A 12,020-nucleotide genomic window follows, 5' to 3' on the forward strand; every position below is an offset into this window, starting at 1 on the left:
ATGTACCACTGCTTGGCAAGGGTCGTCTCCTGAAACTCTCTGGGCCTGTTTCTTCACCTGTAAAGGTGGGGCTTGCATTACAGAGGAGAGTTTCTGGAACGCGCACGCGGCAGGACACCGCGGTGCTGGGAAGCGGAGCGCAGGCCCGTCCTCGAGCCTTCTGGCTGAGGTAGAAGCAGGAAGGTCGGATTCGTCCCAAAAGGGCGTGGGGAGGGGGTGCACCTCACAGCCAGTGCGACTTAGCGGCCCCGGCCCTCGCAGGCTTTTCGGCAGCAAGCGGGGACCGGCCCGGATCTCGGGAGGCGACCTCGCGGCCTGGCCTCCCCGCGCGCCCAGCGGCTTCCAGCCGCTAGACCAGCGTTAGCCCGGCCGTACTTTGGCTCCGCGGCGGCCCCTGCGCGCTCCTCGCCTCCCCCCGTCCCGTCTTGGATCCCGCCCAACCGCGCTGGGAGGCGGGCTCTGGCGAAGGGGGCGGCAGGCGCGCTGGTGACAGTCGCTGACAGATTCCCCGCCCCCGCGGCTCGCCACGTCCCTCACGTACGGCTCAGCCGCGGAGCCGAGAGGCCACCTGGTGCGCGGGGCTCCGGCTCCTCCGGCGGGGCTCGGCATGAGGCTGGCGCGGCTGCTGCGCGGAGCCGCCTCCGTCGGCCCGGGCCCGGGGCCGCGCTCCGCCCGCTGCAGCGCCAGCCGCAGCCTCACCTCGGGCTCGGGCTCCGGCCCGGCGCCCGAACGTGGCGTCCCGGGCCAAGTGGACTTCTACGCGCGCTTCTCGCCGTCGCCGCTCTCCATGAAGCAGTTCCTGGACTTCGGTGAGTGCGGCCCGGGCCTAGGGCCTTTGTGCGCGGCTTCTGTCGCCTCTGCGCCCCGCTCCTCCTCAACGTCCGGCCTCCCCCCGCACACTCCCTGCCCCAGCGCCTTCGGTGTTTCCTTCCTCCCTCGTGGGCTGATCCTGATGTTCAGGTGCGTAACTGGGGGCGTGTGCCTTTTTACTGTGTGTTGTTGAAAAACCTGAAGGGCCGCGAGGGGAACGACTGTCCGCCTAGCAGCGCACGTGCCCAGGTCCACCCTGGTGGCCAGGCCCCTTTCCCAAGACCTGGGCTCCTGGGAGAGAGAGTGTGAGGACACCCCGCACCCCGGGGTCGTGTGCGGTTTCGGCAGACTGGTGATAAATGCTCAGTTTTGTGGGATGATTGCATCAACTTGGCACGACGATACGGGAAGCAGGTTATAACTGGCCCAGTGTTGCAGAGAATGTTTTCTTGTCACTGACTTGAGTGTTTCCACCAATAGCATCTTCATTTTCTCATCAGCAAAATAAGTCTTGAGCACGTGTAAAGTGCAAGAGTAAAAGATGCTGGGGTTTACCACATTTCACACCCGTAGACCGACTGTCCCCTTTCCTCTTTCTCTGATGGGTGCTAACTGGTTTTTTCTGGAAAGGATCTGACATATTCCTGAAGAATTTCAAAGTTAGACTTTTAACTTTGACTTCTCATATGGGGGCGTCGAGAGAGCGGAAAGGGAAAACTAATACACTCTAATGAAGTTACAAAAGTTAAGTAGAAAAACCTCTCTTCTGCATTTTGAGTGCTGTTAGGTCACTAACAGATCACTAGCGGGTTTGAAAGATACAGGCATGGCTGGCAACTTTATCTTAAAATTGTGGTTTATAGTGGCAGTGTTTTCTTTTTTCTTTTCTTTCTTTTATTTTTCCTCAAGTCCTTGGTTTTTGTTTTTACTTTAAAATGACTGTTGCATGATTAAGGGGCGAATCTGGCCTTGCTCACAAGTATGCCATTCACCTTCAAATGTTTTCCTTTAATACTGTAATTTCTGCTGTTGCAATCTAATTTTTGCTAAGGTTATCTCTTGCTGAAACAGAAAGATTAAATTAGTGAGTTTAAAATGCATTGTTGAAATAATCTAATTTTTTAGTTTAACTTTAAATGGAACTGCTTGCCAGAGGATGTTAACTATTCTGCTTAGCATCCTGATACAGAAGTGAAGGAATGGGCAGGCTGCTTTCCAGGAATTAGACAAATGAATAGGACTTGGTGGGGGAGACACTTGGAAGAAGGTTGCTGAATATGCATTGGTATTTTTTGCTTTTTGTTGCCTGAAAGCCCTTCTCTATATTTACTCTTTGGTTATGGTAATTAGTATAGCAGTTCTGTGCATATGACAAAATTTCTGTTTCTTAGGCAGGTATTCACTTCTTACTAACCTAGACTTAGGAACCATGTTCTAAATGGTGGCAGGAACAGTTTATATAGGGTTTGCAGGTCCTGTTAATCAGACTCTTCACTTTGCTCCGACTTGCTCAGATGCCTTAGTTCTGAGGCAGGAGATCACAGTGAGGATGCAAGTAATGGAGACAGGAAGTGTCTTCATTGCTCTACAAAGTGGTTGGAATGTCAGGAATTGGAAGGTTATTCAGGATGCCCTAGGGACTAGGTTATCTCATCCCTTGCCTTCTCTTCTTTACTTACCCTGTAATTGTGGTGATGCTACCCCCCTGATGTGTCTGGCCAAATAACTCCCCCTGCGTGTCTCCCTGTTTCTTGGCTTCTGCTGCCTTATGGCTTCCACTTACTGCTGTTCCCACCGTGTCTGGTTTCAGGTTCTGTGAATGCTTGTGAAAAGACCTCATTTATGTTTCTGCGGCAAGAGTTGCCTGTTAGATTGGCAAATATAATGAAAGAAATAAGTCTCCTTCCAGATAATCTTCTCAGGACGCCATCAGTTCAGTTGGTACAAAGCTGGTAAGATTCCTGTACTTACGGTTTTAATGGACTAAACTCAATGTTAAAGCAAATCCTTTTTTCACTCTTTAGTGAAATCTTAAGGTACTAGCAGCGCTCCAATCCTCCTTTTCTGGGGTGCATCTGGGCTTATCCCTTGAATCCTGGATGCTGCCACTCCTTGGTTTTGAGAAAAACAATCAACTGCACAGAAATGCAGACACTAAGTTTAAGATTTGTGTTATTAAGGCTGTAGGGATGTTATGTTCTAATAATAATAGCTACCATTTGTTGAAATGAGGGGTTTATGTACAGTACCTGTAATTGTTTCCGTAACCCTGCCCGGTGGGCGTTATTATCTCCATGAGGAAACAGGCTCCAACAGGTCAGCTTTTTGCCTAAGTCAGTACCACTTAGATCAGAGCTGGGATTCAAACCCAGATTTTTTTGCTCCTACTAAACCATGCTGCAGTAAGAAAGATGAAATGTATTAAAGGGTGCATATTTTTTATAAACCAAATTTATTTTATTGAAGTATATCTTTATAAGTTACAAAAGGTAAAATATTTATCATTTTAAAACAATTAGAAATTATTGGAATAGTGTAGAAACTGTGATCTCTCTTCCAAAAAATGATAGTAGAGTTATGAAGGGGTGTACATCATATGTGGCTACTTAAATACAGGCTTTCTTGTTAATGTTATTAATTTAATAATGTTACTCTCTTAATCACTATACATTTCAAACACAATAAGCTGCCAGAGTTCAGTCTTTTTTATTGATTGGTTTCATGATTTTAAAGAGAGAGGAGGATGGGGGGGAGGGGGAAAAAAGAGAGAGAGATCTGTTGTTCTACTTATTTATGCATTCATTGGTTAATTCTTGTATGTGCCCTGACCAGGGATCAAACCTGCAACCTTGTCATACCGGGATGTATCAGGATGACCGAGTTCAGTCCTAAAGGAAAAAATTTAGCTGCAAAACCTTTCCTAATTATGATTCATGGAAATCCTTCCTTTCCTTTTGTAGACATTATAGTTTGTTCAAGAAGCTGATTAAATATCCATTTGAAATAATAAGTGAAAGAAGTGACTGCTATATACTGTTGACCCTTGAGCAACATCGGTTTGAACGGTGTGGGTCCACTTGCATGTGGGTTTTTTCCAATAAATACAGTAAATGTGTTTTCTTTATGCTTTTCTTAAAAACATTTTCTTTTCTCTAGCTAACTTTATTGTAAAAATACAGTATATAATACATAAAACATACAAAATATATGTTTGTTGAATATTTATGTTATTGGTAAGGCTTTTGGTTAACAGTAGGCTATTTAGTAGTTAAGTTTTGGGGCAGTCAAAAGTTACATATGGATTTGTGACTGGGGTACAAGGGTCAGGGGTCAACATATGTCTAGATGTGGCCTAACTCCCTAGGTGTTCAAGGGCCAACTTTGTATGATGATAGATGTCATGTAGTCCAAATGTGGAACAATTATAAACATTTAGGAAAAAGACATTTGTTTAGGAACTATGATAGAATATAAAGGAGAACAGAAATTTCTCTGGAAAATTATTCTTTTTCTAAAATTTTTCATTAAAAATAGCATAAGCTGCATTTAAAAATCTGATCTGTGCCTAACACATTCTAAGTATTCAAATCCCTCTTGAATAAAGAGCACAGTTTTTCTTGCCAGTGAAGAGAAAGTTAATGGTTAAAGCAAAACAGTAGATATCAGAATCACTTGACTTTGGAATGTAGAGAGGCAAATTACTTGTCAGCACCAGCATTCCAAATCAACATATGGATTTATGGATTTCTTTAAAAGACTTTCATTGCCCCCAGACACCTACTGACCTTATACTCTTTTTTTTTTTTTTTTTTTTAAATCCTCACCTGAGGATTTATTTATTGATTTTAGGGAGAGAGGAAAGTGGGGTGGGGGGAGAGAGAGAAAGAGAGAGAGAGAGAAACATTGATCATTGCCTCCTGTATGTGCCCTGACCCAGGGACTGAACCAGCAACCTAGGTATGCACCCTGACCTGGCCTGAACCGACAGCATTTTGGTGTAAGGGTTGATGCTCCAACCAACTGAGCCACCCGGTCAGGGTCAGACTTTACACCCTTGAAGGTCATTGAATGGTAGCGAGCTATTTTTAGCTCTGGCTCTGTACTGTCATTGTGCTTGGTGGCATGACCTTGAGAAAGTCATTTGGCTTTCTTTATTTTCCTCCTTCCTTGACAGGTGATTTGTAACCTTGAATTGTTAGATAAATTAAAACCTACATTTTCATGACTTTTGTGTTTTTGTTAGTTCTGTTTAAAAGAACTATATGGTGTAGGCTGTAGGCTTTCCATCAATATTGTTGATTGGACATAAACATCTAAAATTAAGGTTTAAAGTAGAGACATTTAAGTTAGACTCTTAGGCCAAGGTAGCCTGGACCCTACATTTTACTGAGACTAAGACAAATCATTTGCTTACGATCACAGTTACTGGTGACAAACACAGTTCTCACAGCAATCATTGTTTACACTGTAAAGTGTACTGGTAAATTTGAGCAATTTAAAAGCTGTTTTATAGTAGAGAAGTTTAAACAGCTAAAAGAGGCAGTCAATCTCACAATCCTTCAGCCCAATTTAACCTGTGTTTTAGGAGAAAACTTGCACTTTCTACTAGTTTGTGCCAGGAATTTTGCTAACATGTGATTGGGTATAAAAATCCTCCTTCATTCTGGCCAGATGACTCAGTTGTTTGGAGCACCATCCCATACACCAAAAGCCTGCAGGTTTGATTCCGGGTCGGGGCACATACAGGAGACAACCGATCACATCAGTGTTCCCTCATCCCTCCCTCCCTCTTTTCTCTAAAATCAGTAAAAGCATATCCTCAGGTGAGGATTAAAAAAAAAAATCCTACCTCAAACCATAATTTAATTTATAGCGCTATTAAATTAAAAATTACACAATGTTAAAAATACCTTTTGAGTATTTTCACAATATTGAACTCTCAAAACGTAAAAGAACAAATTTATCCTATTCATTTGTATTTTAGGTATATCCAGAGTCTTCAGGAACTTCTTGATTTTAAGGACAAAAGTGCCGAAGATGCTAAAACTATTTATGAGTAAGTATACTATTTTGACATTATTCTGAACATAATATTTGTACCTTTTAAACATCATATAAAAATATAAATGTATTGAGCTTAAACCTGCTATTGGATCACTTTAGGGAAATTGATTTACTTTTAGTTTCCCACTACTCTAGAACACATGGTAGTATGTTTGTTTAAAGTAGCCCACAAGGGCAAAGCAAATAACATAAATCAGTAAATTGTGCTGGGGATAAAAAATACTTCATGTTCCTCTGGACTCCAGTGTAAGAAAAAGACACAGTTCAAGTGTGATGATCAACAAGTGTCTAGCTGTGGCCTTAATGCCGCTTGGGTGCAACATGAGGACTCAGCCTGGAGAGCAGTCTAAAGGCAGCCGATCATTGCCATACTGAAACGCTGCCCATGCCTCCTAAGTTTTTTTGTGTTTAAAGAAAAGCCACGAGTCTAGATTTTTAAAGTAAAGTCTTACAGTTTTGAAAGATTGGCAACTAATTAAAAATTTTAGAAAATACTGAAGGACTACAAAAACATGGCTACGAGTCTCTTGTTTATGACCCGTGGTCTGTAAGATAATGTAACTAATAGGACCACTTTGATAACCAGCATATCAGAACTGATACACCCAGTGAGGCCCCTCAGGGCAGTGACCTCCTTATTCCAGTGAATGTTGCTCAAAAGTGGGAGACCACCTCATTGTTGTCCTCAGTCTTTTATACGTATTTTGACTGTCTTTAGAGGTGATAGCAACACTTCATTTTTTTAAACATGGTTTTGGTCTGAAAATAAACATGAAGATATACTCTGCCTACGTATGCAGCACATTTTACATGAATGATGCCATTTAGTCTTTAAAACAATTACATTGAGATAATGTCTGCACAAAGGAGTTAAGTAACTTAAGGTGTTATAAAGGTCATTGAGCTGGCAAATGGTAGGACAAGGATTTGGACACAAGTAGTCTCAAAAGGAAACATTATGTTACATTTATGTTGTATGGATTATGCTCTCTGACCTTCTTGAAACAGTCATTCGGTGCAGCCAAGTATAATAATATTGTTCTATGTTTTTTAAAAAAGAGAGAAAGGTGAAATAAACTAATAAGGGGATGACTAGAAATGATGAGATGTTTGTTGTTTTTGAGGAGTTTTATTGTTTGTATTTTGGATTAACAGCTTGGTTTTGAAGCTAATTACAAACTAGGAATTTAAAAAATGTTTAGAGCAGTGAGAGCATCATTGGAATAAGTTAATAGTACTCAAGATGATGACTTTGAATGGGAAAGCACTCATTCGAAAGTGTAAATTCTGATGGGTATGCTACAAAATGGATTTTGTTGCTTCATGATTAAAATTTATTTTCTCTTTTACTTAGTTCTTTTAAATTACCCATGCAAGACTGTCTTCCAATCTAAATGACAGAAATGGGAAGGCCAGATGATTTGAAAATTTTTCTTTTCACACAACAATTGATTTTTCGTCTCCTATTTTTAAACTTACAGGATGAATGAAATTAGAATTCTTTCCTACTTTTCTGCTCTAAGTGGTTCTTTCTCTCTTTGAAGCCTAGGCAATAGTTCCAAAGCAGACAGGCTTTACTGGCTCATTCATCTTCATTCCTTACAGAGCATGTGTTCCCTAGAAGCAAGTGCTCTGTCTTCTCTTATACCAAATGTCCCTGGGTCTCACCCTCATAGTGAGTGCTCAGATGATCTCAGTTGATAATGGTTAAAGAAAACGATAACATTTTTAGGATTATGCTTTGTTGCAGCCTTATTTTTTAGACTTCTAAGAACATAATTACATTTCAAATGTTTTATTTTGGAAGTCCTTACACCTTCACAGATTCAGTATATTTCATGATCTGAAGTATATTTACATAAGTGTAGGAAAACGTGTACTGAGGCTCCTTTGGCTGAATTAGGGATTTCTTGCCTCGTGTAGCTGGTTAAACTTAGATTTTAGTATTAAGTTACCTTGTCAAAATATTGGTCTGTTTTGAGAGACAGGTTTGTTTAGCTTTACAGATACCGTGATACGGATCAGGAACCGACACAATGACGTTATTCCCACGATGGCTCAGGGCGTGATTGAATACAAGGAGAGCTTCGGGGTGGATCCCGTCACCAGCCAGAATGTTCAGTACTTTTTGGATCGCTTCTTCATGAGTCGAATTTCAATTAGAATGTTACTCAATCAGCACTGTAAGTGTCTGAGAAGTCAAGAAAAGAAGCTAAATAAAGGGTGTCAGTATATTTTAAATTTATTTAGAAAACTTCCCTTTAAGAAGAATGTTTAATTTTACTTTTTTTTGCATATTAAGAAACTTTAATAGAGTACCATACCAAGTAGGTATTTTTAATGAATGTAAAATACTGTGTTTATGTTTAAGAAGAATGTTCTATTGTTTGAAAAACGGTTTTCGAATCTGGAAAAGGGCATTGGATATTTTAGCTTACTTTGTTTGTCTTTCATATTTTATTTCTTGATAGCTTTATTGTTTGGTGGAAAAGACAAAGGAAGCCCGTCTCATCGAAAACACATTGGAAGCATAAACCCAAACTGCAATGTAGTTGAAGTTATTCAAGGTAAATACTTATATTTCTCCTTTCAGAAAGAATGTGGAAATCGAAATTGTTGAATGTTAGTTCTTTCTATTAAAACAACTATTTATATCATGAGATAAAAACGTTAGGAGTGACTATATGGGTTTGCAAACCACTTTACAATGTTAATCATGTCTTATGCATAGGATGAATATTTCTTGATACAATGCTTTGTTAGGCAAAATAGAGTGCCACTATGAGGGTATCTGTTTCACTTCAAAAATTTAATGCCCTTCCCTTCTCTTTTCTAATTTCCTATACTAGGAGCCATAATTCATAATGGTTTGGTTTGCATCTTTCCACACTTTTTTCTGTTTATCCCACATAAACTCATATACATACATGATTGTTGGTCGTACGTTGTTGTTTTTAGAAAATGGGGCTCTCTATGTATATTTTTCTACAAGTTTACAGACAATGTATCATGGTCTGTAGGTATGGCTATACCCCAGGTTTCTGAATGGCTGGATTGATACATTAGAATCTATCAGTCCATCCTCCTTTTGATGCACATATAGTTTATTTTCATTTTTTTTCTGTTACCAACAATATTGCAGTGAACGTCTTTAGATATGTGCTGACTTTTGCTAGTATTTTAGAAAGGAAGAGTCCTAGAACTAAAAACATTTAAAGTGCATTTACAATTTTGATAGCCATACTTACCTGGCATGGGAGGTACCATGATCATAAAATTTTAGTAGCCCCCATAAGGCATCAAACAATGAATGAAAGTGTCTATTTCTTAAACCCTCACCAACTCTAAATGTTTGTTATATATATTGTAAATAATTTCTTCAGTCTGCTGTTTTTCTTTTACTTTGTTTATGTTTTTTTTGTGTGTGTGTGTATATTGTACCTGTAATTTTTCCTTTATGGCTATTAGGCTTTGTCTCGTCATATTTAAAAAGATCTTCCCCAAACTAAGATTTTTAAAGTATATTTACTTCTATAGAAAGCTTTAAAATTTCATCCATCAATATTTTTGCTATCTTAATGCATGAAACAGATGTAAATTTATTTAATGATTTTTGTTTGTTTTTATTTATACCAGATGGCTATGAAAATGCTAGGCGTCTTTGTGATTTGTATTATATTAACTCTCCTGAACTAGAGCTTGAAGAACTAAATGGTAAGCCTGATGTTGTCTTTTCCTCAATGACCAGTGTTATAATTACTTAAAAAGGAATGAGAAGAATAATTTAGATTTATTTTAATATAAAAGGACTTCTTCATTGGCTGTGAAAGGTGAGGGAGAGCAGTCCCTTTAAAAAATATTTTTTTAATGTTTATGTATGTAGTTAATGTAGTTGGATTCTTTCTGAAAGACATTTTGTTTTTTTCTTTCCCATTTAAAAAAATTTTTAATTGATAAAGTTGATGATAATAATGATTCTTTGCTTATCTTTGGTTTTCTGGTTAGAAAAAAAAAAAATAGAACAAAGTAATGCCAAGAAAATTACATTTGACTTTCATATACTCTTCAGTAATGTAAGGTTTACCCTTGAAGATTCTTACTTCCTGAGTTGTAAATCATTTTTTGCTGTTGAGGAAGTAAAAAGACTAGAGGTATAAAAGGAAAGAAAGGCACTGATTTATTTGAGAATCTGTTTATCTCTGATGGTCCTTTTTTCTGATTTAATGCCTTTTGGACAAAAAAAATGGTTTAGGTGCCTTAGAAGGAGATTTATGAGTCTCATTGTTTTTCCTAGAGGTAGTGTAGTTTAGAAGAGGGAAAAACATTTCCTAAGTTAATGTCACCCTTTAAGAAGAATAAAATTAAACAGGCCTTGATTAAGTTGTATTCTGGACAGCAGTGAAGAAACCACCCAATTTAAAATAGAATTGATTGGTGGTTTTCTAAAACCATCTTAATGCATTTGGTCCATAATGATGCCATTCAGTAAATAAGAATCACAGTGCACAAGTGGTAGTTTGGGAACCTGAACTACTGTGGGCAGTTTCGATAAGTCCCATCCATGTTTCCAAGAAATATTTTATTCTGAGGAGAATCCAGCTTGTTGGCTGCATTAGAGTTCTAGGGTATAGTGAGTCTTACTCCTTTACTTTCCTGAAGGTTCTGTTTTACACAGTATCTGCCCACCAGGCCCACCTGGGCACCTATTAAATGGTTGAATGTAAAATTACATCTCTTGATAAACTGATACTAGCTTAATTTTTTTCTTCAGATCTATATCCATGGAAATGCCTGAAATAAAACAGAAAACCTTCTACCTGGGTGAAACATTTTTAAAAAATGGCTTAAAAAAAAGAATATATTTATGTGAGTTGAACCATAGAAATTATAGACTGTAATACTTCTTTTTGGAGAGTAAAATTCTGACCTTAAGGTTGAGTGCCCTTTAAAAAGACTCACTGTCATAGAGAAGAATGGGAAGATGGGTTGGTTAAAATGTTACTAAGGACTCATGTTGTCACCGGCAGGTATTAATGTAGGTGAGCATGGGGTTCAAACACTTATGCATTGAAGAACTGGTGGGACATTTCTCCCCGAAATGATACTGTTCTCCACAGTAAATGTTTTCTTTTCATCACTACACAATATAGTCTTTAAAATGCTTTAAGCACATCTCTCTGTACTTTTATATTTTTCTCTTCTGCTCTGTAGCAAAATCACCAGGACAGCCAATACAAGTGGTTTATGTACCATCCCATCTCTATCACATGGTGTTTGAACTTTTCAAGGTTTGTAAAATAGTATTACATAACCTTTATCGGTCCTTTCCTGAGGTTCGGAGTCTGCTCTGAAAGTTAAATACTCTACCGGGTCTTCCTCAGTTTCATTACAAGATGTCGTGTCACGTTCAGTGTCCTGTCACATTCCTGGAGATCAGCCTTTTGTCAACACTGACGGGCACCTCAGTGTGGTGGTAAACTCAGACTTGGGAGTCAGAAAGACCTGGGCTTGAATTCCAGTTCTGCCACTTAATTATGTGTGTGACCTTCGCCAAGTCACTCAGCCTTTTTGAGCCTCAGTTTCCTCTTCTGGAAAACACAAAAAGGATAATACTATCCAGGTTGTTATGAAGATTGGGGATAACATACTAAATGTTCAATACAATGTCAGCACATGACAGATGCTCAATAAAGTTATATTTTTACAAAACAAACTATTTAGAAGAATGATTCTTAACCTTGCACCCTTAAAGGAATGGAGTCCTACTGGTGTATGATTTTTTAAAAAAGTTTTTAGAAAGTCATTTATATTAACTTATAGGGCTTTTCCTGTTATATTTGCTCTTTACAACAAATTTTGAAAATTAAATCAAATTTGTGCTAGTAATGTTGAGAATACTTCCCCCCTCCCACCCCCCCACCCCTGCCCCTGTAACACTTGCTGGTAGACAGGAAAGTGGGTGATAAATGGTATGGGTCCCTGTGGCTAAAAATGACATGTTAAGTCAAGCCTGTAGTCTCTCTCTCTCTTACTTTAGTTACCTTGTCTTCAGCCAGCCAGACGAGAAGAGAGAAGAGGTGGCTTTCAGCCTAGTAATGAAAAAGAAAAATATACTGAAACAGAGAAAGACTGACTGAATAATGTCT

General features: G+C 39.2%; 1 protein-coding gene across 2 annotated transcripts in view; it reads left to right on the top strand.

Annotated features, from left to right (window-relative positions):
* Positions 1-529: 529 nt before the first annotated feature.
* Positions 530-12,020, top strand: part of PDK1 (pyruvate dehydrogenase kinase 1) — a 32,535-nt gene continuing 21,044 nt past the window's right edge. Inside the window, exons 1-7 of one of the 2 annotated variants that reach the window (XM_054562673.1) lie at positions 530-809; positions 2,621-2,762; positions 5,795-5,866; positions 7,873-8,057; positions 8,346-8,441; positions 9,511-9,588; positions 11,086-11,162. In XM_054562673.1, coding sequence (XP_054418648.1) covers positions 608-809; positions 2,621-2,762; positions 5,795-5,866; positions 7,873-8,057; positions 8,346-8,441; positions 9,511-9,588; positions 11,086-11,162 — 852 coding nt within the window. In that variant the 5' untranslated portion in view covers positions 530-607. The other variant, XM_054562674.1, reaches the window with a different exon arrangement.

The sequence above is a fragment of the Pteronotus mesoamericanus genome, unplaced genomic scaffold, assembly GCF_021234165.1.
Source record: "Pteronotus mesoamericanus isolate MK-2021 breed Mesoamerican mustached bat unplaced genomic scaffold, CSHL_Meso_final scaffold_651, whole genome shotgun sequence".
NCBI classification, from domain to species: Eukaryota; Metazoa; Chordata; class Mammalia; order Chiroptera; family Mormoopidae; genus Pteronotus; species Pteronotus mesoamericanus.